Here is a 27,013-nt window from a genome sequence, read left to right as displayed (position 1 = left end):
AAAAATACTCCAGGCAAAAAAAGGTGAAAGATAGGCAGCGTAGATGAAACAAGATTAACAATAGGTTGCTGGGGCCCGCCCCATGGCCGAGTGATTAAGTTTGTGCTCCGCTTCCGCGGCCCAGGCGGCAGCCCGGGGTTTCCCTGGTTCGGATCCTGGGTGCAGACCTAGCACCACTCATCAAGCCATGCGGAGGCAATGTTCCACATAGCACAACCAGAAGGACCTACAACTAGAATACACAACTAGGTACTGGGGGCCTTTGGGGAGAAGAGAAAAAAAAAGGGAGGAAGATTGGCAACAGATGTTAGCTCAGGGCCAATCTTAAAAAAAAAAGGTCACTAAATGTGGAAGCTGGATGAAGGCTCCTTGGGGTTAACTATAACACACATGTAACTAACATACCCTGGGAATGTAATGCACCTAACTTTCTCATTGATTAAAGTAAATCAAAGGACCCCTACTTGAAGCTTAGACCTGAAGGAAATCAAGGAGCTCAAGCATCGTAACCTCAGGGGTCATCTAATCTACTGATCTTCAAACTTTGTTTAGAGGTAAAACCCTTTTTTCAAAGAAAATTTTACTCAGAAACTCAACAGATGAAACATAAAGGCACCATTTACAAATATGTATTATCTATAGTAACTTAAAATCTTTCTGGAACCAGGCAGGGAAGAACCTGAAAAAAACCTAAACAGCAAAACCATCCACCTTTGAGGGGCAGTGCCTCCTCCCTCTGCTCTCTGGGCAAGGTCAATGTGTAAATCTGACCCAAAATAAACAAACACCAGCTTTATACTTAAAGTTAGCATTTTAATTGGTCTCAAAAAAAAGACAAATGATCAGGGGTTAGAAATGTGGTAGCAGACTGCAAAAAGACTGGGTTTTTTACACTCTTCTCACTTAAAACTCCCACTGAAAATAGGCATTACTGAGAAAATACATCTAAAGTTTCCCCCTTCTTCTCTACATCTCCATTTACAATTTAAAAAGATATTCGTGCAATTACAGTCATGTGTCGCTTAACCATGGGGATAAGTTCTGAGAACTGCTTCATTAGGCCATTTCGTCACTGTGTGAACATTGTAGGGCGAACTCACACAAACCTAGATGGTGTAGCCCACTACACACCTAGGCCTCATGGGACCGATCTTATGAAGCCACCGTCGTATACGTGGTCCACGTTGACCCAATGTCATTATATGGCACATGACTATCCAACTCTGAAAAATTCACAGAGGAACTCTAACATAAACTGTTTAAAATGTGAAAATGACTTTACATGTTAAAAGACAAGATCCCGATTTTATATTTGTAAGTAGTTTATTTGGAAAGGGTTCATAAGGTTCCCCCTTCACAATAGGGCTCTGGGATTCTCCAAAACAGCTAACTAGAAGAGGCCACTCAGGAAGCAGGTACTATCCGGAGGGCCACTGGGAGCCTCTGCTCTGCCAGATGCTTCATCTACATTATTCTGTCCATGCTCACAGTGTTCCTGCCCAACACACAGAATCATCCCGATGTTACCAAGGAAGTTCAGGAAAATCAAGTCTCCTGCCCAGTGTCAGACAGAGAAAGGGGCAAGACTGGGAAGGCATCTCAGAGCAGTCGGACCCCAAAGGCCACTAGAGAGGACAGGCTTCCTTGGATTAAAAAGACGCAGAAAAGCAAAGACTACTTGCAACACCTGATGGAATCTAAAGCCGCTTCCAGCACGGTCGGACCTATCACTTCCATCAGCAACTCCGACAAACCGCTCCCCGGGGCTGCCTCGTTCTCGCTGCCCTCCCCGACCCCTCCCGCCGCCCGTCCCGCTGGCCTCGGGGGCTCCTCCACCCGCAGGGCCCTACGGCCGCCCCCACCGCCCGCGCCCGCCCCCGCCCCGTCGGGGCCTCCCTCTCCTCCGGGAGACCTGGAAATGGCGATGCCCGGATTCCGAAGTCAACTCCCACCGTGGGAAACGGAGTCCAAGCCGGAGCCCCTCTCTCCCAGGCGCCCACCCGGACGGTGACGGAATCGTCCCCATCGCCCCGGGGGGCGGCGGGGGCGGACGAACGGAAGGCGAGCGGGCCAAGTGACGCGGCTGCGGCGGGGGCGAGGTCAACGAGCCCGAGAACAGCAGCACTGGGGGTGGGGGCGCCTTCTGTCCCCTCCAAGCGTTTGTCCAGCCCCCAAACGGCAGCACTCGGCCACTCCCTCCCGCAGGTGCAGGGCGACGGGGCCACATGACCCCTCACCGGGGGGAGGGGGGGACGTGGCGGAGAAGAGGAACAAGGTGGCCCCGCGGCCGGGGCCCTCGGACGTCCCGGCCCCCGCCGCTCCCGCCCCTTACTCGGTGATGCGCTTGGCCAGCTCGGTGCAGGCGGCCGTGGAGTTGGCCGAGAAGACTCGGTAGCCGGTGCGGGCGGCGTTCATGGCCGGGCGGGCGGCGGGGCGGGCTCGCGGGGCGCGGAAAGCCGAGGACGCCGACAGCGGGGGCAGCAGCAGCAGCTTCTTGGGCATCGTCCGCCCGAGGCGCGGTAACAGCCGGCCCGCGCGGGGCTGCACCGGGCGCGGTTACGACTGAGCGGCCGCGAGGCTCGGGGATCCTGCGGGCAGGGTGTCGAGCCGCCCGGCGCAGGAGCGGAAAGGCCTGAGAACTCGCCCTCTCGGACCCAAACCACGGCTCTGTCCCGCCGGACCCGCGCCGCAGCCGCCTCAGAACCAGCGACCAGGCCACCGCCCCCTCGGCGAAGGCGAGAGGCGCTGGCTAGAGCGCCCGCAGAGTCGCCATCTCAGATGAGGGCAGGGCGGTGGGCAACTCTCTAAAAGCTTCTTCTTGCGAGAGAAGCACCACGAATCCTCCCTGAGGCTTGCTTTTGTCGCTCCCACGGGAGCTCTTTTGCTCTCACGTTCTTGAGCGGCGCAGCCTGGCTTGGTAGTGGTGGTCCCAGCCGTTTCCAACTTTTCTGCCAGGATTCAAAATGTCGGCCACCAAGGAGGCTGACGATCTAGCCCTCCGCCTCTATGATAATACAGGGCTAGCGCCCGTCGAGGCGCATGCGCTCAGTTGAGATTGATTTGGAAAGCGGAGGGCGGGGTTGATTTCTCCGCTGGTTGCCTGTTATGTTCTAAAAGGCCGAAAAGACGGTATACTGCTGAGCCTGATCCTTATTCCCCAGACTCCATCCTTGTATCTGCACGTAAGGCAAGTTTCCCTGTACTGGTCAAAGGCACTCCTGCCAGTCCTTGCTTTGCTCCCAATCGTGAAAGCCCTCCTTCCTCCGCTTCCACGTACTCCTGTCCCTCCGAGACCCACTCGTGCGGCCTCTGCTCCACGGAGTCTTTCTGGATCACCTCAACCGCAGTAAGCCGCGCATTGCCCGCTCGACGATAGTGTACGTGTATATGTAAGGTGCTTGCATTTTTATTTACCTTTGTGAACATCCGTCTTCCCAACTAGGATGGAAACCCTCTTAGGGCAAGATCGTGTATTTCTTAGCGTTTCCCAGTGCCTAGGGCAGTGTTATGGGTCCCAGGGGCACACAATCAATTCTTGTTGAATAAGGTCCAAGAAGAAAGTAAAGGGGAGCGAGGGCGGTGGTGGAAGCATTTGAGTCACTATTTATCAGCTGAGGGATGTCTTACATTGACCGGACCAGCTTCTGAGAATGTCTTCTAGGGATTCTGCCTCTTGTGACATTAGGCTTGAGGGAATAGATTGTGACTCATCAGGTCATGACGCTTATCAAGCCTGAAGCTTCAGCATTGGGAAATTCAACTGCCCTGAGGCCTGCAGGAGGGGGCTCCACATTCCGCTGACTCTCCAGAAGTACTGCCCCACACGCTCCCTCTATCTACCAGAGCAGGGTACAGGAAAAAAGCACGTGGAGCAGCTGGCCTAGGCCACATTGTTTAACTGCACACGTGTCCAGCTGATGGACCTGGTCGGAAGCCATATGGCCTTCTAAACAAAAAGAAACCACTTCTCTTGACGTTTCCCCTATATATATCCCACAGAACCCCTCAAACCTTAATACACCCCATACGGAGCCCATCTTCATTTTATCAGTTCTCCCCAAGCTGCCCCTCCTCCTCTGTTCCCTCTGTGAGTGGACATAACCATGAGGTTCCCAGTCAGCATCTCAGGAGTCGTCCTTTACTCTTCCCTTTTCCTCGCTTTCTACATCTATCCATTTATTCATACATGGACATTTCCTCAGCGCCTACTGTTTGCCAGGCCCGTTTTAGGTGTTTGGGACACTTTAGTGAAAAAAAGACAATTCCTACCCTGGAGGGATACAATCTAGCAAGGGGAGAGAGATAAAAAATAAACATAATAAATGAGTAAAGCATATAGTATGTTAGAAGGTATATTCATTTGCTTTTGCTGCGGTAACAAATTACCACCAACTTAGTGGCTTAAAACACAGATTTATGATCTCACAGTTCTGGGGGTCAGAAGTCCTAAAGTCCAGGTGTGAGCAGAACTCTTCCTGCCGGAGGCTCTGGGGAGAATCCATTTTCTTGCCTTTTCCACTTTCTAGAGGCCGCTTGCGTTCCTCGGCTCATGGTCACCATCCTCCACCTTCAAAACCAGCAGCATAGCACCTTCAGATCTCTCTCTCTGATCTTTGCTTCCGTTGTCACATCCTTACCCACTCTGACACTCCTGCCTCCCTCTTATAAGGACCCTTGTGATTACATTGGACTCGACTGGATATCCCAGTATAATCTTCCCATCGCAAGAAACTTAACTTCATCACATCTGTGAAGTCCCTTTTACCATGTAAGGTAACCGGTTCAAAGATTCTGGGGATCAGGATGTCAGCATCTTTGCGGGCTGTTACTCTGCCTACCACAGAAGGTAAAAAAAAGAAAGAAAGAAGAGAAAGGGAATTCTAGAGTGGGGTAAGAAACAAGTTTTGGGGGCCGGCCCAGTGGCGCAGTGGTTAAGTGTGCACGTTCCACTTCTCAGCAGCCTGGAGTTCGCCAGTTCACATCCCCAGTGCGGACATGGCACCGCTTGGCAAAAGCCATGCTCTGGTAGAGGTCCCACGTATAAAGTAGAGGAAGATGGGCACGGATGTTAGCTCAGGGCCAGTCTTCCTCAGCAAAAAGGGGAGGATTGGCAGTAGTTAGCTCAGGGCTAATCTTCCTCAAAAAAAAAAAAAAAGAAAGAAAGAAACAAGTTTTGTCTATTCTACCTTCCAAATACCTCTCCCTGCCCTTCACCCCACTGCGGCTCTCTCACTTAGGTCACCAGGGCCTCCCTAATGGGCTCCATCCACAGTGACCTCCTCCTCATCTAGGATCTCCTTCACTTACCTGACGTGAGAATCACCTGAAGGATGGGAGTCTAGCCTTCTGATTATCCTGGTTCAATAAGCTTGGAAAATACTTAGTAATTAATCCATTCTCCACATAAGCCAGAGGGAGCTTTATATAAACAGATCTGATAGTGTCTCCCCTCAAAACCTATCAGTGGCTCCCCATCGCTTTTAGAATAAAGACAAACCTCCTAACACAACTGTAAGGTCCTGCCTTGTGGCTTCTACCTGTGTCTTCAGTTTCATCCCTTATATTCTTCCCTTTGGCATCAACCTGATTGGCTTTCTTCCAGTCCTGCGCTGGCCTTGTGCCCTGCTGCCACAGGGCTTTTGCATGTGCTGTTCCTTCTGCTGGGAAGCTCTTCCCCTTCTCATCATCCAGTCAGCTTTTATTCATCCTCTGCCCTAAAGAGGCTTCTCCGACCTCTCTGACTATATCAGAGGCCTCTTTATTAGCTCTCCTAGTAATATGTCCTTCTGTCTTACACACTGGTCATGCTTGCAAATTTATATTTTGTAAAGACTGCCAATCATGACCCTGTATCCATTCTCCCTTGTTCCTTTCAATGGTAGAACCAGCCCAGCTAGGGTCATGTCCCAGCCTCCCTTGGAGCTAGGGCAGCCATGTGACCACATTTCGCCAGTGGAATGAGAACAGAAATGATGTGTGCAATGCCCAGGCATGTCCTCCCGCTAGTCTTCCACTGTTGGAAATGACACCCACTGGAGCATCCCCAGTGGACCCAGAGCTGGGGGCCATGTTGAGGATGGCAGAGTCAACTCGCCACCTGGCAGGCTGGCTGGTCTCAGGAAGCAGAGCTGCCCCTCACACCCCAGACCGCCCACCTCTGCTCTGTTACGCACAGCAGGAGATCAGCTTCTGCCTTATTTAAAGCACTATATGCTGGGGGCTTTCTCTTACAGCAGCTTAGCCTGTCCCCAACTGGTCCCCATATGTGTGGCGATTATTTATTTATCTCCCCACCAGACTGTTAACTCCAAAAGGTAGAGACTGACTCTGTGTTTGTTCGTCCTTGCGTCTTGACTAGATAGATGAGGTGTGGCCAGTCCTTTCATTTTTAGGAGTCTCTGATGAGAAATCCCAAAACTTAAGATTGGAGGTCTTCACTCTTACAAAGCCCCAGTGCCCGAGTTCCCACGATCCTCCCTTGTTCCTCCACTGATAAGACAGGGAGGAAGGGCCAGGAGAGATGAATTTGGGGTAACGACTGGGGGCCATCTTAAGGTGCCCAGAAACAGAAACAGCAGCTCTCCCAGGCGGGCCCCGGCGTGGAGTGATGAAGCTGGGACTTAGGCACACAGTGTCACCGGACGGGCCCTCAGGCCAGGCGTTCAATCTCAGCTTAGGATCCAGAACAACAGAACCACATTCTGTTTTAATGTGATGCTTAAAAAATGAACATTTGGATTACACCATTGGAAGTTTTTCCTGGTTTATTGCACATGTATAATAAACCGTGTGGCACCAGGGCAGCTCCCAAAATATCTCTGGGAGAAGGTCTCCCTAGGGCCTGTCCCAGGGCCTGGCACATGTTAGGTGCTCACGCGTGTCTGTGGACTTGGTGGGTGCTGGCGGCTAACAGCTATTGGTCTCTTCTTCTGGGCAGTGGTCTCCTAGCTGGTCTCATTGCTTCCAAACACTGTCCTCCCTCCGCTCCCATATGTCTAGCCCACCCTTCACGTCCACACTCCAGATCCCCCAGTGAAGAGCCTCTGGGGCTTTCCACTGCCTGCAAGCTCAGACTCCTTAGCCTGATCTGGCCTAAGCCTCTACCCCCATCTCCTGCCTTTCCACCTTAGGCCACGCTCTGGGCGTGCGGCTTTCTGAACTGTTTGCCATTTGCTGAAAGCAACCTGGTTTTTGTAGCTGAGAAGCTTTCTAAGTTCCGCTGTGACTTCTCTGTTCTGTGAAGTTTTAGAAGTATGCTGCTTGATTTTTCAACTTTGGAAAATTTCTCGTGCTCTATTATTGATTTCTAATTTAGTTCCCCTTGGTGAGAGAACATACTCTGGGTGAATTCAGTCCTCTGAAATGTGATGAGACAAACTTCGTGCCCAGCGTGACCTATGTGAGTAAACGCCCCATATGCACCTGGAGAGAATGTACGTTCTGAAGTTTTGGGTACATGTTCTACGTGTGTTGGTTAGATCACGTTTGTTAGCTGTATTCAAATTGTCTGCTATCTTAATTATTGTTAATCTGCTCCTTCTATGATTGTGGAGTCTTGGACTTTTCCTTTTAGTTCTTCAGCATTCGCTTTATGTGCGTATCACGTTGGATCTGTTTTTCTGGAGGCCCCTGACCAGCACAGGGGCTGAGTAGGGAGGAGGAAGCCTCTGCTCATTTTGTAAAGAATGTCTTTTTTGAAGTTTGAAGTGAGATTCCACTTGACCGGTTCCAGGGTTGTTGTTTTTTTTTAATGTTTTCTATAAGAAGAGGCTGATCCTTGAGACTCCAGACCTGCTGGACGTTTCCTGCAAAAACAAAAACAGCTCCGCTCAGCACAAGGTGACATTTTGCATATTGAACCCAATTTCAGTTTTCAAGTTTAAAAAAAAATGATCCTGTTGTTAGCTGGGCTGCTGGCTCAGCAGGAACTGTGGGAAGATGATCTCTGTTCCAAAGACTCATAGATAAAGGGTGGCACAGGTTCAGATCTGGCACCAAGAACTGTCCAAGAATGTCCGAACGAGACAAAGAGGGTGTGTTTAGGTCGCTCAGCCCTGTCCCTGAGGGACAGATTATTTAGAAGACAAGGTCAGTCTCTGCAACAAAGGAGAACATTTCAGGCAATGATTCAAGGATTTTGCCTCCATGTTACACTACTCCAACTTAAACTTTGGAAAAATACGAGCACTTTCCCTGTTTTCATTTTCTCAACAGGGCTCAGCAAGCTGAGACTGAATGATCTTTATTTCTAAAAATAATACCAACTTGGATCTCTGAGCTGATTCTCTCTATAGGACACCAGAAACCATGCTGGGGGCGAGGGCGAAATCCTGGGCAGACAGAGCCAAGCGCGCTGGGAGTGACCCTTCCCAACTTCAGCAAGGACAGTGGTGGAGAGCAGCTGCTGGGGTGGCCGCTGGAAAATCCGAAATGGAATCGCAAGGTTGAGTCTTCGGTAGGACAGGACCCTACCTCTCACGGGGTTTCAGTAACTCTTCATAGAAGCTCTTTGGGGTATCACAAATATCCACACATCATTGAATACTTTGGTTCAAGTAGAAACCATTTAGTGCCTTCCAGAGCTTCTGCAGAAGCTCCTGCCAGACAAGAGATGATTCCTTGCCCATATTGCCAGATTTATAGCAGCACTGGTGAGACGGGATCAAGAGAAAGATAAGGAGGGAGGAAAAAGGCCAGAGGCAGTAGGGGCTGAGAAGGCAGGAGGTGAACATTAAGGAGACAGGTTATAATAAATATGGACCAAATAATTCAGAAAGTCACAAGGTTCCTGGCTCAAAGTGTGCCAAATTTGTCAGGTTCAAGGGGATCCAGGCTCTATAATAGCAAAAAACCCCAAACAGTACAAATATCCAACAATAGCTATGGTCAGTCCACAAACTGGGACATTACGTGGTCACTTAATCCCCCAAGGACACTCCGAGAGGCTGCAGGGTGCATAGATAAGAGTGTTGTCTCTAGGAGCCAACTCTTACCAGCCATGCGACCTTGAGCAAACAATTTTGTTTTCCTTTGCCTCGCTTCGCGCCCCTGTTCAGTAGGGTTAATAACAATTCCTACCCAGAAGGGTTTTGTGAGTGGATACAGGTCAAGCAGTTAGAACAGGGTCTGGCACATGTGAGCCATTAGGTGAACGGCGATAAGAAACGTTTATACGTATTTATCAGTTCGGGCAAGCAGGAAAACAATCCACGTTCATTATTTTAACAAAGAACTTAATATAGAGAATTGGTTAAATGGGTTTTGCAGGACGGAAATGGCAGAAAGCAGACACTGGAGGAACAGAGAGAGTAACCAAGCGCAGGAAGCGGCTACTCCCCGCTGGATGCCTTGGGACAGTGGATTGCTGGAGGAGGAGGGTGGGGTGCACAAGGCCAGAGGAATAAGACCCTTAGGAGTCCATTTAAAGGCAGGCCTGAATGACAGTGTGGCCACGGACAGGAGAAAGGACAGATTGGCATAATGGAGTTCCGCAGTGGCGTGGTCCGCCAGCAGCCATGAGAGTCGGGGCTGCGGTCCAATGAGGATGAAGATCGTTCTCCGCCAGAGAGATTGTGGCAAGGGTCCAACTCCCAAATCCCAAGGTCCCGCACATTCTCAGAAGGAGATGGAGCCGAGCAGATTGTGAGCAGGGACTGGAGACATCCCAGAAGAGGACGGATGGTGAAGCTGCAGCGGAGCATGGGAGAAAGGAAGGCTTTGCCAAAGAAAGGAGGGTGATTGGGAGCTGGTGAGACAAGGATGCTCCATCCATGAGGGACAGGAAGCAGGGCTGTCTGGCCCATGAGGCGGCAGCTCTGGAGTCAGATGGACCTGGACTCAGTTCTGGTTCTCCGGTTCACCTGAGGTAGCCTCTCAGCCTACACCAGCGTTTTTTTCTGTCTGTCCAATGGTGATGACAATAACGCCCGCCTCACAGGTGGTGAGGTGACGTGTGTATGATAAGGGGGAGTGAGGTGCCTGGTGGGATCATTCCTGCTTTCCAAGAATTACCAGAAGCCACTGCCAGGAACTAAATGCACCCCACATTCTAAGTCAGAGAACAACCAGCTGTGGGGCTGGCTGTGAGATGCCACTCAGCACAGACACTGAACCCTGTGCATAATCAAGAATTTGATTGGCCTGTGTCCCTGGTTTCTGGGAGGTCACCTCCAAATCCTTGGAATTTCCTGAGTGATAAGAGTGTCTGTTATTCACCATGGGCCCCTCCATCCTGCCTGATAGTTTATGATAAACCACGTGATATCAGCTCAACCTCTGGGGAAGAGGGAGGGGCTGGAGATGGAATTCAGTTAAACTCTGGACACCAAAGCTTGGGTGCGCTCCCCTGGCTGGCAGTGTTCTGCATATCGTCACAGATCGATGTACCGAGAGGATAACATGTTCCTGAGACTGCCAGAAGCTTCGAGTCTGGGACCCTCACCCTATGTGTCTCTCCTGTGGCTGGTTTTGATTTGTATCCTTTTGCTATCATTAACCTACAATAGCAAGTATAGCACTTTCCTGAGTTCTGTGCATTCTGGTGAACTATCGAACTTGAGGAGGCATTGGGAACCCCTGAGTTTGTAGCCAGCTTGTAAAAAATGAGGGTGGCCTGCAGACCCCCAAACTTGCTGCTGGTGTCTGAGTGAGGGCAGGCTTGTGGAGGACAGTGCCCTCAACCTGTGAAGTTTGGCCCAACTTCGGGTAGTTGGTGTCATTGCACCCTGCCTCAAAAGAAAAAGGGAGGGAGGAGGAGTGAGAAGTCACCTTTGGGGAGAGGGGCTGTCTGTGAAGTGAGGCCTCACTTCTTCATGAGGACTTGACTGGCTTTCCTTGAAACCAGGTGGGGTTTAAGGGGATTGGGGACAGTGGAATCATTGTGAAGTGTGTGGGACAGCAGAGAGGAACACCTCTTCTCCCACTGAGCTGTCCACTTGGCCATGGGCTGGCTGATCGCCCTGGGGCTCCTGAAGTTTGGACAGTGCCCAGAGGAGCTGGCATGGTGGGTAGTCAGCAAGAAGGCAAAGGACTGGGACCATCCATCCCCTCAGAAGATGGATGCCATCCTCACAGCCCCAGAGTTGGATCCAGAGCACGGATGGAATTGCACATTCTAGGATTTGGGATTGGGGGACCTCCACAGAGCAACACGGCATGAGGCCACCCACAAGGGTCAGCAAGAATATGCAACCAAGGGGAGCCCCTTGGGAGACAGTCTCTCGTCAGAAAGCCTGTGGGGCCCCCACTTGTCCACACCAAGTCTACAGAGCGCTAGTTTTCAACCCAGGCAAGGTTGCCCCCAGGGGACACTGGCAATGTCTGGAGACAGTTTTGGTTGCACAACTTGGGGAGTGCTGCTGGCATCTGGCAGGCACAGGCCAGGGATATTGCTAAATGATCCAGAGAACAGGCCTCCACAACAAAGAATGATCCAGCCCAAAATGTCAGTAGTGCTGAGGATGAGAAATCCTGCTCTAGGAATGAGCTGGATCAGCAGTGAGGACCCAGAGCATGGGACGGCCACGTCACCACCACCGACAGTCACCACAGGAAACACATCTGTTTCCCATCGCTCTCCTCCCCACCTCAGCCTCGTGGAAGCAGACACAGAGGAGGGGCAGTGTGCGAGGGACTCGAGTGTCCTTCTTACCCGCCGGATCCTCGGGCCTGGCCTGGGCTGCGGAAGGATGGGGATAATTCAAGACAAGTCTGACTTTTTAAACAGAAAAGTCTTAAACATCAAAGTGATTCTGTGTTGATAACCACAAATGACTGGAAGGGTGGCAGGAGACTGAGGGGCTTTAATGGGGAGCCTCATGCACAGCGGGAAAGGGCACTTTGATAGAGCACAGCGGGTGGTAGCTAGTAGAAAAAATAAAACCTTCTCTTAATGTGCACTTCAAAAAGACAAGTCTCCCTAATAGGCAGACTATGTCTGTGTGTGGCTTAGTGCAGTGCCTGGTTCACAGTAAGAGCTTGACAAATGGCAGCTCTTGCACTAAGCGGGAAGTGGGAAATCAGCAGCCTCCAGTGCACAGAGAGGGCTAAAGGACAAATGTCACGCAGGAATAGCTGGTGTCATTTAAAGGAAGAAGACCAAGGAAGCCGGGGCATTGGTAACAAGGCACTGGGGTCCCTGAAAACATACTTGAAAGAGTCTATTCTTAAGCTGCAAACTGGTTTCCTTAAAGAAGAAGGAGCTCCTCAAAGGTGTCCCAATTCTTAGTTCCTGAGGTAAGTGACTTAGAGAGTTTCCAAAGATGATGGCCTCCAAAGATGGTGGCCTCCAATCCCTTCTCTCCCTGTATGCTTATGCTGCCGCTCACACCAGAGGGAAGGGGCCCCAATTCCCTCCCCTGGAATCTGGGCTTAGTGACTTGCTTAAGTAGTAGAGTGTGGCAGAAGTGACATTCTGGGACTTCCAAGGGTAGGGCAAGAGAAACCTCGAAAGCTTCTGCCCAGATCTCTTGGAATGATTACTCATGGGGACATTCCCTCTTGGAACCCAGCTACCATGTCACATGGAGAAGCCACACATACCTGAACTCCTAACTGACAGGCAGCCTTAACTCTCACCGTTTGAGGGACCCATCTCAGATGTTCAGCCCATTGACACAGCAACCACAGGAGACCCCTAGTGAGAACCACCCAGTTGAGCCCAGTCAACCCACAACAGACCCAATGAATTATTGCTTCAAGCCACTAAGTTTTACGGTGATTTATTATCCAGAAACAGAGAATTGGAACACTTCCCTAGGGAGCCAAGTGCTTTCAGAAACATATGCTCCTTTCTTGGATGAAAAATTAATTGTCTTTCTAGTGCTTGTCCAGGAAGGGTTTGCACAAGCGGGATATCAGAGCCAGTGGAAAGACACAAGTCAAATACCATTACAAGCCCAAGTTATGGCTTTAGCATAGTACCAACTCGTAAGCCAGGCAACCCTTGCTAGAAGAGCATTCCAGCACCTCCCTCTCTCCCCTACGTGCCCATGTCTTCCTCCTTTCCATTCTCCTCTCCCTGTTACTCCCCTCCCATTCCTCCATAAAATGCAAACCGCTATTCCAAAACAACCACCATAGAAACATGCTCAGGTTCTTGGAAATCTGACCAATGTCAGAAAACACAATGTGGCAAGGTGGAGGCAGCAAGAAAATTCACGGCTAACATCCCAGGCTAGCCACCAGGGTGAGGTCTCCGAGGCCTCATAGTGGGAAGGTAACTTCATCTTCCTTTAACACACAAGGGAAAATAGAATCCCCTGGTAATGAAATACCAATTAGATATTAAGGAAAATCATTTCCAAAATTGTATTACCGTTCAACCGGGAAATAGGATTTAATTGAGGTTTTTTTTTGTCATGGGAGCGCCTGCTTTGACACCACCTAGTGGGAGTAACTGTAATAACTGCAGAGGCCCCCTTTTCCTGGAACCTGGATGGCAGCCTGCTTTGTCACTATTCCCACATTCCCACGTCTGGGAGGATGTGGGGGGGAGACTGTAATGGTGTGTGTCATTTCTGCACTATGCCTGAGTCATTTCCAGACGTGAAATAGTTGTTGGGACCATGATAGCTCATGATGCCCTTCAAGCTTTCTGCGGCATTTACAGAAGTCTCTGAGAGTCTTTTGAGCTTGCCCACCTGCTTGGAAAAGAGACTACAGATCCTCCTTTTTCTTGTGGGAGGATGATTGGCCCTGAGCTAACATCTGTTGCCAATCTTCCACTTTTTGCTTGAGAAAGATTATAGCTGAGTTAACATTTGTGCCAATCTTCCTCTGTTTTATGTGGGATGCTGCCACAGCGTGGCCCTATGAGTAGTGCCAGGTCCACCCCCAGGATCTGAACCTGTGAACTCAGGGCCCCCAGAGCAGAGTGCACAAACTCAGCCACTACGCCACCGGCCGGCCTGAAATTTGTCTGCACGTTATAATCATTGGGAATCTTTGAAAAATCCTGAAGCCCAGGCCAGGCCAGACCGGTTAAGTCATAATCTCTTGGGGTGGGACCCGCAGTGTTGAAGCCCCCCTGGGGCTTCCAGTGTGCTTCCTAGTTTGGGAGCCACAGTGATAAATGACCCTAGAAGTAGACTTGGCCATCAGCAGATCCGGTGGCCGTCACCTGCTGCCTCCTCTCCGCTTTCCTTTAGGAATATCCCGAGGCCAAACCCACTTAGAGCCCTCTTTGCTGTTTCTGTGTCTGAGCCATTTGGTAGAGCTTTCACAAATAAACAAAGCTGGATTTAAAAATTTTCCATCTCTAATGTATTTTTACTTTGATTGTATTTTAAGTATTTTTTCGAATATAAAAATACACTGCATAAGTGGTTATCTTTTGGGGGGACAGTAGCTGGAAGGAGGCATGAAGAGTTTCTAGGATGTGTTGTTTGTTTTTTTTTTTATTAATACAGGTGTGTTGGTTCACAAATTCATAGTTCATCATTTGCGTGTGTTTTCTATCCATATTTATACTTCAATAACAAACCCACCATACATATTGCAGACCTATTGGGAAAATATAGAAAAGGAAAAAGTAAAGAAGAGTGACAACCAAAAATTAGCACTTAGGGCCTCCACAAGTGACACTACTTTTTACACAAGGTAAAGTCTTTCCAAATAATGCCACCAAAGTGCTGACTGTACCCCTCACCCTTGTGAGGAGAGGGCAGGTGTCTCTGCACAATTGCCTGAGGCTAAGAGACTGGACGGCAAGGAATTTAGTGCCACGGAGAAACAGCTGGGAGAAGGTGGGACCACCACACTTTCCCACTGACAGATGCTCTCCTTGATCTAATCAGGTTCATATAAGCTCTCTTTTTGACTAGGCTTCAAACCCTGGGCTTCTGTGTCCTTCCTGGTAGAGTCTAGCTCTAGCAAGTATCTTGCTTGTTAGTTTAGCCAGAATCTGCCATCCTCCATGTCTGATCCCCTTTGATATCTGTTACAGGTTCTTCACGCTCCCCCACCCCCAGGTGATGTAGCCGGAATCCTCCCTCATCCTGATGTTTCTTCTTAGTAATTTTCCATCCACTCACCCCCACCCTGCTCCTTGACTAGAAATTCCCCCTTTTCCTTGTTATTATTTGCGCCCAATCTGTACCACCCGCCCCGCCAGCTGCAAGACCTTTTTGCAATGGTCCTGAATAACGTTTGCCCTACCTTTCTGTAACAAGTGTCTTGAGTAACTCTTTTCTTTAACACCATCCAAATCAGCATCAACTGCTGCCCTAGAAATGGACATTTTATGCATCACAAAAGAATGATCCTTGGGGCTGGCCCTGTGGCCGAATGGTTAAGTTCGCGCGCTCCACTGCAGGCAGCCCAGTGTTTCGTTGGTTCGAATCCTGGGCGAGGACATGGCACTGCTCATCAAACCATGCTGAGGCAGCCGTCCCACATGCCACAACTAGAAGGACCCACAACGGAGAATATACAACTATGTATCGGGGGGCTTTGGGGAGAAAAAGGAAAAAATTTTTTTAAAAATCACTTAAAAAAAAAAAAGAATGATCCTGAAAGCGACATTGCCAGTTACATCAAGTCCCTTGTTTTTTAAAAAATTGAGGTGAAATGCACATAACATAAAGTGAACAATTCGGTGGCATTTAGCACATTCATAATGTTGCGTAGCCATCACCTCTATCTAGTTCCAAACATTTTCATCACCCCAAAATAAAACTCATGTTCTTTAAGCATCACTCTCCATTTCCGCCTTCCCCAGCCCCTGGCAGCCACCAATCTGTTTTCCGTCTCTATGGATTTACCTGTTTTGGACATTTCATATAAATGGAGTTGTGTGGCCTTTTACATCTGGCTTCTTTCACATAACGTTCTTGAGTTCATCCACATGGTAACATAGCAGCACTTCACTCCTTTTCATGGCTGAATACTATCGCACGTTGTGGACGTGCCACATTTTGTTTACCCACTTGTCTGTTGATGGACACTTGAGTTGTTTCCACCTTTTGATTATGGTGAATACAGCTGTTATGGATATTTGTGTACAAGTTTTTGTGTGGACGTATATTTTAATTTCGTTTGGGTATGTACCAAGGAATGGAATTGCTGGGTCACATGGTAATTCTATGTTTAACTTTTTGAGGAAACTGGAGTCTCTCATTTTTAAAAGATACTTTTCTCAAGGGCTGGTGAGTAATCCTAGCTTTGCTTTTCACATCTATTAGGGCTGTGTTTTCATGGTTGACCTGCTAGTCTTTGTTGAGCACTCACAACATGCAGGTCTTGGCTCAGAATTAGAATTAGGCTTCTGCTGTCCCACTCAGGGTCCTCGAATTTCATAAATGCCTGAGATCTCAAAGACTCAGCCCTCGGGCCCTCCATGTCCTGGGGTTTGCCTGGTTCTAGGCTGCCACTCAGCCTTTCCCCAGCCAGCATGGCTCCCCCTGCTGCTAAAGGCTGCAAATGGGGTAACAGACCCACCGCTGAGGACGCCACATGCCTCTCCCGTTTGGAATAACACTTATGCTGCCAAGAGCTAAAGCCCGCAGATCGGATCCCACGCTAATCACATACTGCAGGTATTGAGCGCCTTCCCTCCTGAAGCGCTCAAAGTTCTCAATTTGAAAAAGTATTTGCAGATACTTGTCACATGGCAACCAGAAGGCAGCCTAACATGGTACGATCTTTGGGTTTGCAAATGCCAAGTTCTGATGCTATGGATTTTTCTAGGCCATGCTGAGTCAGGAAGACTGATGTCGTGGTTTTAACTCCGTCTGGGAGCTGTTTGTCCCTCCCTCCCAAGACCCATCAGTTTGCTCTGTGAGCCAGGAGGAGGTGGGGCGTTGGACTTCCTGAGCTCTCTGCACCACCGCAGCGGCCACCTGGCGCCCAGATGCAGCTCCCTCCCCTGGGCGCTCTGTAGCATCTGCCAGAAGGATGCGGTTGGGAGAGGTCAGCCCACAAGCGTTTCTTAAGGACTTCTGTGTGCAGAACCAAACTGATCGCGGTTCTAGGAAGGAGACAAAAAGAGAAAAGAAAAGAAACATTCTCCAGCCACCTCTTATAGGCTCCTCAGTGCTCAGGAGCACTCTCCGGGCCCGTTCCATTTTTCGTTTGTTTTTTAAAAATAATTTCACTAATTAGTCTGTAAGTTTTGCCAGGGAATCATCTCGTTCCTCATTCCATTTTTGAAACAGTGGGTTTCGGAGAAGGCTGCTAGCATCATCTGATGCTGCCTTGAAGGAGAAATGCCATCTTAACTCATCCTCAAGATGCTAGTCACGTTGCTGTGGTCAGGACTTCAGGGCAATGAGCAGAGAACAAGGAACTCTACTTTTGGAAATGGCTCTCCTGTCGGATCAACACAGCATCATCACTTCCTTCATTCCACAAAGGCTTAGAGGCACGTGTGTGGAATTAGGTTACGGCGTCCCCTGCCCTGAGCCCTCCTCCCTGGCCCCAGCTGTCCAGCCCATCCTGTATAATCATTACTTAAATTACCAGGGTTGTGTCTGGAAAGAATCGAAGGGTTTGACCTTCAGGAAGCAAGCCTCCAGGGAAGGGGGATTTCTATTTCTGGAATGTGGATAATGAGCGTCGGGGGGAGGCAAGCCCCGCTCCAGGCTCAGCGTCTTTTTGCAGCGTGAAGCAGGGCACCCGTGCCCCTCTATTGCACGCCCCTCCCCAGTGGGCCTCTACGGAGGAAGCCTGAGCCGCTGCACGGTGCAGTTTGGATAAAAGACCAGAGGGACACATCCCTGGGGTGGCCACCAGGGGCCAGTAGGGTGCCTAGAACGGTGTTCCCAGAGGCAGCGTGTGCTTCCCTTGATGGGGTGAGAAAGGATGTCGCTTTCCCTCAGTGCAGATGGGGGTCCACCCTCAGGTGGGAGAAAACAGCCCCAGACCATTAGCGCAAATGCACGGCCCAGCTGGCGGTTGTGTCCAGCCCATGTCTGTTTGGTTTGGGAACAACCCAAGGACATATCAGCTTTTGAGAGATGTGGAAATGGAAAACATTGCACAACAAAAAGCCCCCGGAAAACCGTGTACACACCCATCCCCTTGGCCTGGATGCAGGGCTGCTAAAAGATGAAAGCAGCTCCACTTTCCTGTTCCAGAGGTGCTAGGTCCTCTTCCTGATTCCCAGAAGTTTTCCTTTTGGGAACTGCCCAAGGCAGTTTGACTGGCGGCTGTCGGCTCCTCTCGCCTTGAGTGAGCACTTACTAGTTGCCGCCTGGGGTCTCCAAACCGGCATAAATGAGCACGTGAGTGTAGCGGGGGTAGTGGGGCAGGGGGCCGGCTGCAGGCTCCGAAGGGAATCCTCTCTCCCCTCACACGTGTCCAGGACGGCAGGTTGGGCATCGGAGACCAGGCCAGAGTCTGCTGTTGGCCCAAACCAGAGCTGATGTCAGCAGGAGCCTGTGGAATGTTCCTAGCCACTGTTCTCCATGTAGCTGGTCTGGTCCAGCCTTACCACAGAGAAGTAGAAACAGTGGGACTGTTGAGTCACATGACAGGAGCTGAGAGAGCCACACATTTCCATTTGGCAGCCAGGGGCCTCATGGCAAGGCCTTCCTGCAAAGCCGGGTGGAGGATTCTGCCAGGCCAAAAATGGGAAAACAGATGGGCTGGTCTGCTTCCCACCTTGCCTCAGGCGAAAAGTTGGGGTTTTGCAATCCTATAATTACCACGTTTAGCAAAGATGCCAATTTCTCCCTCGGGTAATTTTTAAAAATGGAAACCAATTTTCTTTATAGGGACCTCTGCCCAATGAGCCAAAGGCCATGAAGTCTATAGAACCACAGGTCAATCCAAGCAAGAGTGTTTTCAGTCCCATACGACAAATGCTTCTTTGGGGGAAAGCAACTTCCTGGTTTGTGTTCACTTGGTGGTGCCAGGGAGGTGGGGAATACTAGAAAGAAGGTTCTGTAGCTGAGGACACAGTTCCCAGACTATTTCCCTACCCATCTGTGGTTGGCAGAATAATGGCCCCCCAAAGATGTCCACGTCACCATCCCTGGAGCCTGTGAATATGTCACTTTATATGACAGAAGGGATTTTGCAGGTGCAATTAAGTTAAGGCTCTTGAGATGGGGAGAGTATCCTGGGTTTTCCAGGTGGGCCCAATGTAATCACAGGGTCCCTGTAAGAGAGAGGTAGGAAGGTCAGAGTCAGAGAAGATGTGACAACAGAAGCAAAAGTCAGATAGAGATTTGAAGATGCTATGCTGCTGGCTTTGGAAGTGAAGGAAGGGGTCCAGAGCCAAGGAATGCAGGTGGCCTCCAGGAGCTAGGACAGGCAAGGGAGCACAGCCCCGCTGACTCATTTGAAACATCTGACCTCCAGGACTGCGAGATAACAAGTTTGTGCAGCAATAGAAACCTAATATACCAACACAAAACTCAGCTTTGTTCTTCCAAGGACTGGGGAAAAAATCCATCTGCTCAGGAAGCCAGAGATGCCATAAATCAAGGTGTGAGGTAAGATCTGAAAGTCAAGGAGCCAGGCCGGTGTGCAAGCCTGGGCAGGGAAGCCTGGCAGCCAGCAAAGACATAAACAACTCCTCCCAACCCATCGCTCCCTGATGACACTGGGAGGTGGGGAGGTCCAGATTCCAGAAGCCCTCTCCGACATCCACGGGAGCATGCACTATTTTCCTCTTTCAAGCCACCTGATACTGTATGGTTATATTTTTAAAATTAAATATGTGATACAGTAATTCACACTAGAGTCCAATAACTTGTTGGTTTTCCCTCCCAGAGTAATTTGCTTTTGAAAAAGAACACGCCCACGGAAGATAATTCAGACCCTAACACAACAAATGTCAGCCAGATGTTTCACAGGGAGAAGGCCGTGCGAAGGCGAAGGCGGAGATTGGCGTGATGTGTGTACAAGCCACGGCACGCCAAAGCTGGCCAGCAAACCACCAGAAGCTCGAAGAGAGGCCTGGGACAGGTTCTCCCTCACAGCCCTCGGAAGGAACTGACCCTGCTGACATCTTGCTCTTGGCCTTCTGGCCTGTAGGACAGTGAGACAGTAAATTTCTGTTCAGAGACCCAGTTTGTGGTACTTTGTCATTATGATCCCAGGAAACTAACACAAATGCGTTCAGGCGGCGGGCAGGCAGCTGAGAGGAGTGGAGCGGGTGTGGCCTGCAGGCTTCCACATCGAGACAGCTGTGGAAGCTGGTTCCCCTGGATGGTAGCCAAGACCAGCAGGCCTGCCAGTGAGGCGTGTGGGAGGCAGAACCCAGAGGCTCAGAAGAAATCTGGATTCCCGGCCTCCCCAAGGACACTCACAAGGACAAGGAGACATGCAAGGCGTAGAGCGAAGCTCACCCTAGCACTCACCCTGAGTAGCTGAACCACTGCAGAAACAGAAACTCAGAACCCCCCCGAGAGGTGACCAAGACACCTGCTTGACCGTCTGCTTTCCTGGAACTCCACGTATGACACGCCGCACCACCCCCAGTGTCTGGCATGGTCACCAGCATCGAGGAAACTCGCAGAATGGAAAGCCACATTCGGTCTGTCCCACAACACAGGTCTTAAAAAGAGTTTGCAGGGCCGGACACTCCCTTCCCCTGTCCTTGTGGTCTCCTAGGCAGAAAAGACTTGGGGCCAAGGGAGGGCTTGAGGCCCTGCAATTCACCTTCGGAGCCGAAACCTCCCAGGAAGGTAGCTTCAGGGACGGATGAGATGGCAGGCATCGTCTCCCAATAAAAACAAGTCATTTGCCGTCTGGTGGCCTTGGCTCCAAGTTTCCAGAGAGCTGGGGCCAGGCCCGGTGAATGCATGCTTTCATTCTCTGAAGAAGAAAAAACCCCGGGTTCTCAGGTGTGTCTCCCTGGGAAGGCTGCCCACAAGGAGGAAGCCGCTGGCTGGGCAGAGGCAGAGGCTGACTCTTGCCACTGTGAGACAGGCATTACCTGCTCTGGGTTGGCCACCCCGTCAGGTCAAGCCTGATCCCAGGCCCACAGTAGGCCTCTCTGGGCACAGCAGCTAGTTGCTTAATCAGGACTTGGGGGACAAAGCCTGGAGAAGGCTTCAAGATGCTTCCTCTTTCTCGGGGAGACTTTTTCTGAGACGTTGGGTTACTGGGGTCGCTCTGTGGCAAGCAACCCATCAGGCCAACAGCAGCCGTCAGCCGGGGGTAGGCTCAGCCTTCCTTCCAGGCTGGGGGTCAGGACCCCTGGAGTTGCTTCTCTGTTGGGAACTGGTTTGGCAGCTTGGGGAAAACCTTTCACCTCTCAGGGTTTCAGTTTCCCCAATCGTTGAAAGAGGAAGAGCATCTTGCTCTTGCCCAATTCTGTCTCTTGGGCTAGGGATGCTGATGGGTGAGTTTCTGGAGAGGAGAGAAAGTTCTTTAGACAGGGCCTGGGAGGCGGTATGGGCCTGCAGAGAGGCAGCCTGGGAGGTGGGAGGTGAATGACAAGAATGAGGGGGCAGAGCAGAGGCCGTGGAGGTGAGGGGGGCCGAGGGAGAGGCGGCAGGGAGCACAGAGGAGCCATTGTGCGCACTGGAACCAGGGCCAGAGGGCTTTGCCCTTCCCCTCCCTCCCACTGGGCTCGCCTGAGTCGGGAGGGGAGTTGGGTCCCCCGGAGGTGGCAGGTTAAAGAACCCAGCAGGCTGCCCCGCCTCCCCATGCCCGCTTGGCTTTTGGTCAACTCCGCCCCCCGCGACTCCAGGGGCTCTAGCCTGCAGCGCAGGAAGGAAGACAGGGATCCTGTGGCAGGCGGGCTTTCTCACCACGGACTCATGCACAGCCAGGCGTTCCCTTCCCTGTGCCTCAGTTTCCCATCAGACTCCAAGGTTTAAGACGGCAGCTTTTCAGGCCTGATGGAAGGGTCCCTCCTGAGCGGGGGAGAAGAAGGAGGAAGCTGCCTTGGCCGTCTCCGCAGCCACCTCCCCCCAAACCTGAGATTTCGGAGAGCACTGCTCCACGTCCCCCGTCTTCTAGGAGCCAAAGCCCAGACTTCTCGCTGGAGGATAGGGAAAGAGAGGAGGGGTGGGATCTGGAGCCCGGCTGCCGCACCGAGCCTCTGTCTCCCGCCGCCGCTCGCGTCCCCGCGTCGCGTGACCACAGCACTGCGGCTGAACACAGCCCTCCGCTCCCCGCGCCGGGTTCCTAGGGGGTGGGGGACCCGGAGGTTCAAGACCAGACCTCGGCGGACACGCAGCGCTGCGAGAGGGTGACGACACCCCAGCTCCCTCCTCTTGTCCCTAGTTTCGCGGGGTTTCTCGACCCTTGAGCGCGTCGCTGAGTCACCTTCCCGGAACACGCTCCGGACGCTCAGGACCCAGCTAGGGCTGCCCGGGGACCGCGCAGGGCGGAGGCGCGTACCACCGCCACGCGCGCCGAGCTGCCGGCCCGAAACCCGCGTATCTCAGCCTGCGCCCCTGCTCCCGCCTTTTCCCGGGACACTTGGGCCCCGCTCCCTGCCCCCCAGGTGGGGGCAGATGTGGGCGTGGGCACTCCGCAGCCTGGACCTGGACCGCCTCAGCGTCCTACAGGGGTTTGGTTTTTTCTAACTTTGGCCCTACCAAGTCAGGTCACCAAGTCGGCCTTGGCAACTTCCTCCTCCGGGTCTCTGCAAACAACCCCCAGGGATTTAATTCAAGTTGGTCGCGGACACTTTCAGGTCAGACACTTGCCCGTGATATGTATATCGCACACACACTGACACACGTATCGCCGTTTGCCTCCATTGAAGTGAAAACTCCCAGGCGCGTTTGCATCCTCCGGCTAAGCCAGTGTGGACGGCGGGGGACACGCCCCGCTGATGCTTGGCTCTCCAATCCCAGTGGGGACCCCTAGGCTTGTTTACACCGCCGGGCTCTTCCCGGGTGGGTGAGGGGCTTGGGCCTGGATCGCCCGCTGCGGTGACGCTTCTCTGGCCCAAGTGATCCTCAATGATGTCCTCTGCGGAAAGGATTCAGCTTTTGAGGTTCTTGACAAGGGCCCCTCCTCCAGACCGCAGCCCCCTAGCCGATCCCTGTCGCTCCCTGGGATGGCGCGCCTGGCTGCCTCGGGCTTGGTGGCTGCACAGCCGAGCTGCCGCGTCAGGAAGCTAAAAATAGTCCTCCGGGGAGAAACGGGGTCGGCAGGAGGGACGCCCCGGCACGGAGGGGGGGGCAGCCGGCGGGGTTTGGGCCTCGAATTCCGGGGGAGCTTGGGCGGGGTGCGCGAAGGGGACTCTGTATGCCCGCCGCCTGCCGCGCGGGTAGTTATGCGGAAAGACCCTGAGCGGCAGGTCGCAGCGTCGAGGGGCAGCCGAGGGGCAGCCCGGAGCGCTGAGCCACCCGCAACCGGCGCTCTACTCGCCGCCGCTCCGACTTTGCGCGCCGCGGCGAGTTCGCGCGTGGCCTGCGCTGCGCGTTCACCCTCGCTCGCCCGGGACGCGGCCCTCGCGGCGCGCTGCTCGTGGCCGGGTCCGGGGCTCTGCGCCTTGCCGACTACCTCCGCCTCTCCTCCTGCCCGGCCGCGGCGCCGCCTTCTCGCAGGTCGCCTACTCCGAGCGGCGGGGGCGCGTGGCCAGGTCCGGGGACCCAGCCCAGAGCCTGCGCGTGGCCGAGCCGTGGGCGCTGACTGTGCCGCAGGCGGCCGGGTGAGACCTGGGGCGGGCGGGCGCGGGCCCGGGCCACGCGGGGTGCCTGTTCCACCCCGGAGAGTGCAAGGAGCGCGGGGCGTGGCCAGGCCGGGCGCGGAGCTACAGCGCCCTCCCAGCGCAGCAGCGCGGGATGGCGAAGTTGAGCGAAAAGTTTGAGGCCAGAGGCAGCGAGGCCGTGGAGTCAGCGTTTGCCCGGCGCTCCAGTTGTCCCTCAGACGCGAGGCTGAGCCCGGGACGAGGCCACTGTAGAGAACGGAGGTGGCACCTCCCCAACAAACCGGCCAGACTGGGTAGGGCCGCTCGCCCTGCCTTCACGCCGCTCGTGGCTCCTGGGCAGCTCGGGGAACTGGCCACGGACCGCGCTGCGTCCGCGCCCACTCGGCGCTGGGCTGAGCGAGGCGGCAGCTGGCTGCGGGTCTCGGGCTCAGGCGGTGCGCGCCCCCGGCGTTGCTCCCAAGAGTGCGGCGCGTGCGGGGACCCTGGTCGCTCTGGAGCTCGGGGTAGGGAACCCCACTGGCTCGGGGCGGCGATGGCTCACCCCGAGCTTCATACCTCGCGATGTCCGCTAGAGTTCTGGGATTTTTATGCAACTGGACTCCCCTCCTCCTGGCAGCCCCCGGGGGGCTGAGGAGCTGGTTTGATCCAGAGAGCTACGGGGCTCTGACTCACCCTCTGGCCAGAACTTGAGACCCCGTCAGGAAACCCCCCAGGAAAAGACCCTTCGCCTATGGAGGTGGGGGCTCAGTTCTAGGACGGGAGCGCCCTTGATGGCCTAGGCTCTCTGGACCTCTCGGAAAACTAGGCGATGCTGGAGCGCGCGCTCCCCGAGGATCTAGTTGGGCGTCCGCCACCTCAGGGGCCGCTCCGGATTCCTCCAGCGCTGTCTCCTCTCCCTCAGATCCAGCAGCTGCAGGGAATGACGCGGATGCCCCTACTGCCCCGGCTTCAGGCGGGGAGGGCGAGCCCCACAGCCAGCACCGTGACGCCCGCCTGGGCAGCATCGATAAGGAACTGAAGGCAGGAGACGCCGGCGCGGGCAGCGCCCCGACAGCGCTGGGGACCCCCTGGCAGCGGGAGCCGCGGGTCGAGGTTATGGATCCAGGTTTGTCGGGGCCTGGCGGGGAAGGGCTGTAGGGGGATCCTTTCTCTCCCTCGCCAGGAAGGATGGCCAGAGTCAGCTGGACAAAAGAAAGGGGCTGGAGATGCTCCAGAGAAACACTTTCCTGACGAGGCCAGAAGCTAGTCGGGCCTGAGCCAAGGACCCGGCTGTCAAGGGCGTGGTGCCCCACCCTGGAGCTCCCCATTGGAGGCTGCTGCCTCTGACTAGGCTCTATTGGGTCAATTACCAGGGGATTTCTGGCACCACATTCCATCCCAGTGCCCCTGTTGTGATCCGCAGCCCCCTAGTGGCCGGTTGGACGCGGCCTTTTCGGGTTTGTTTTTACAGCGAGGGGAACCCAGCGCCAGCTCCCACGGCCCTGCCACGTGCTGGTGCTGCTGAACCCGTGCGGGGGCAAGGGCAAGGCCCTGGAGCTCTTCCGGAGCCACGTGCAGCCCCTGCTGGCCCAGGAGGATGTCTCCTTCAAGCTGTTGCTCACTGGTGAGTGCCTCTCTGAGGGGGTGCAGGGAGCATCCCCTGCCAGGGACCCCCCAGCCCTGATAGCCACCCTGTCAGCAGAGCGGCGGAACCACGCCCGCGAGCTGGTTCGGGCAGAGGAGCTGGGACACTGGGACGCGCTGGTGGTCATGTCTGGAGATGGGTTGATGCATGAGGTGAGGCCTGCACCAGGAGGCTGGGCGTAGGTGGGGGATGGGGTGCTTCCCAGGCTGAGGCCACCCTTGCTCCAACAGGTGGTGAACGGGCTCATGGAGCGGCCTGACTGGGAGACCGCCATCCAGAAGCCCCTGTGCAGCCTCCCAGCTGGCTCTGGCAATGCTCTGGCAGCTTCTGTGAACCATTATGCCGGGTGAGAGCCCAGGGCCAAAGTGGGCCTCAGTTTCCCCTCAGTGCTACCCTACTGCCCGGTTTTCTAAGTCCCATATGCTGGGGTAACTTCCATTCCCCCTTCTCTGGAGCCTTGACCCTCAGTTCTGGGGCCCTCTCTTGGTGACTCCAGCTGGCTGCCTCCACCTGCTCCATCTGTCTTTCTTGCCAACTCCCTAGGGATCCAGTGTCACATTGCCTGCCCCAACTCCCCAGGAGAAGGAAGGGGAGGATGAGCAAGGGCTCCTGCCCTGCCCCTTCTGACCATTTTCCCCTGCAGCTTTGAGCAGGTGACTGATGAAGACCTGCTGACCAACTGCACGCTGCTGCTGTGCCGCCGGCTGTTGGCGCCCATGAACCTGCTGTCACTGCAAACAGCCTCCGGGCTGCGTCTCTTCTCCGTGCTCAGCCTGGCGTGGGGCTTCATTGCTGATGTGGATCTGGAGAGTGAGAAGTTTCGGTGCCTGGGGGAGGTGCGCTTCACTCTGGGCACCTTCCTGCGCCTGGCAGCCCTACGCATCTACAGGGGCCAACTGGCCTACCTCCCCGTAGAAAGGGTGGTCTCCAAGATGCCCACCTCCCCGGCTCTGGACCGGCAGAACCAGCAGGGCCCTGTGGATGCCCACCTTGTGCCCTTGGAGGAGCCAGTGCCCTCCCACTGGACCGTGGTGCCAGAGCAGGACTTTGTGCTGGTGCTGGTGCTGCTGCACTCACATCTGGGCAGCGAGATGTTTGCTGCACCCATGGGCCGCTGTGAGGCCGGCACTATGCACCTGTTCTACATACGGGCAGGTGTGTCTCGGGCCATGCTGCTGCGCATCTTCCTGGCCATGCAGAACGGCAGGCACATGGAGTATGACTGTCCCTACTTGGTGTATGTGCCTGTGGTTGCCTTCCGCCTGGAGCCAAAGGATGGTAAGGGTGTGATTACTGTGGACGGGGAGTTGATGGCCAGTGAGGCTGTGCAGGGCCAGGTGCACCCAAACTACTTCTGGATGGTCAGTGGCTGCATGGAGCCCCCACCCTCTCTGGAGCCACAACCCTCGCCCAGCCGTAAGCCCAAGTAGAGGCCACCTCCAGAAGAGCCCTTATGACTCCGAAGGCCTTGCCATGCCTCAGTCGGTCTATTCAGTCCACTCTGAGCCTCAGGGTCTCCCCTCCTCCCCCAGGACTGGACAGCCTGTCCACAGCTCATGTGGGGAGAGGAGGAGGACTCCTGGAGAAGGGTGGGAAGGTGGAGGCTGTGCTTTGGAGGGACAGGCTCTGCCCAACAAAGGCCAGAATGAGGCCCTGGGCCAGGAGCCCAGCTGGTGGAATTCCTTTGCCTATGGCAGCCCCACCTCATGAATCAAATCCAAATAAAGTGACACTCCCAGCCTGATGGTCTTATCCTAGGTGTTGGGGAGGGAGTGGAATCTTGCTCCTGCCAGGGCTCCAACTCTTAGCATTAGTGTTGCCCAATG

The 27,013-nt window shown here is 53.5% G+C and overlaps 2 protein-coding genes and 1 long non-coding RNA gene across 14 annotated transcripts in view; 1 reads left to right on the top strand and 2 right to left on the bottom strand.

Annotated features, from left to right (window-relative positions):
- Positions 1-3,220, bottom strand: part of PRPSAP1 (phosphoribosyl pyrophosphate synthetase associated protein 1) — a 39,502-nt gene extending 36,282 nt beyond the window's left edge. Inside the window, exon 1 of one of the 6 annotated variants that reach the window (XM_023651972.2) lies at positions 1,913-3,220. Coding sequence is in view for 2 of the 6 variants with exons in the window: in XM_070226862.1 (XP_070082963.1) it covers positions 1,953-2,227 (275 nt within the window). In the remaining 4 variants the exon portion in view is untranslated. The remainder of the gene's footprint in view (positions 1-1,912) is intronic. The other 5 variants (XM_023651971.2, XM_070226862.1, XM_023651974.2 and 2 more) reach the window with 5 other exon arrangements.
- SPHK1 (sphingosine kinase 1) lies at positions 3,106-26,928 on the top strand. Of its 7 annotated transcripts, none has more exons than XM_070226861.1 (6): positions 3,106-3,394; positions 24,465-24,668; positions 25,014-25,166; positions 25,245-25,339; positions 25,418-25,533; positions 25,831-26,928. In XM_070226861.1, the coding sequence occupies exons 2-6, from the start codon at positions 24,659-24,661 to the stop codon at positions 26,615-26,617; spliced, it is 1,161 nt and encodes a 386-aa protein (XP_070082962.1). In that variant the 5' UTR covers positions 3,106-3,394; positions 24,465-24,658; the 3' UTR covers positions 26,618-26,928. The 7 variants fall into 7 exon arrangements, with proteins under 7 accessions (XP_070082962.1, XP_070082959.1, XP_070082960.1 ...); XM_070226858.1 differs by lacking the exon at positions 3,106-3,394 and adding an exon at positions 22,079-22,597; XM_070226859.1 differs by lacking the exon at positions 3,106-3,394 and adding an exon at positions 22,738-22,903.
- LOC106782961 (uncharacterized) lies at positions 15,522-21,817 on the bottom strand. Its single transcript, XR_011423124.1, has 3 exons — positions 21,705-21,817; positions 20,307-20,763; positions 15,522-19,099 (listed from the first exon to the last, which is right to left on the bottom strand). It is a non-coding gene; the product is annotated as an uncharacterized lncRNA (long non-coding RNA).
- Positions 26,929-27,013: the final 85 nt, after the last annotated feature.

The sequence above is a fragment of the Equus caballus genome, chromosome 11 (assembly GCF_041296265.1).
Source record: "Equus caballus isolate H_3958 breed thoroughbred chromosome 11, TB-T2T, whole genome shotgun sequence".
Taxonomy (NCBI): Eukaryota; Metazoa; Chordata; class Mammalia; order Perissodactyla; family Equidae; genus Equus; species Equus caballus.
This window is presented reverse-complemented; position numbering and strand designations above follow the sequence as displayed.

Coding starts and splice junctions, on each gene's coding strand:
- SPHK1 (XM_070226857.1), top strand. CDS start 23,697: ATGGCGAAGTTGAGCGAAAAGTTTGAGGCCAGAGGCAGCGAGGCCGTG. Junction 24,669..25,013: donor GGTCGAGGTTATGGATCCAG/GTTTGTCGGGGC, acceptor TTGTTTTTACAG/CGAGGGGAACCCAGCGCCAG. Junction 25,534..25,830: donor TCTGTGAACCATTATGCCGG/GTGAGAGCCCAG, acceptor TTTCCCCTGCAG/CTTTGAGCAGGTGACTGATG.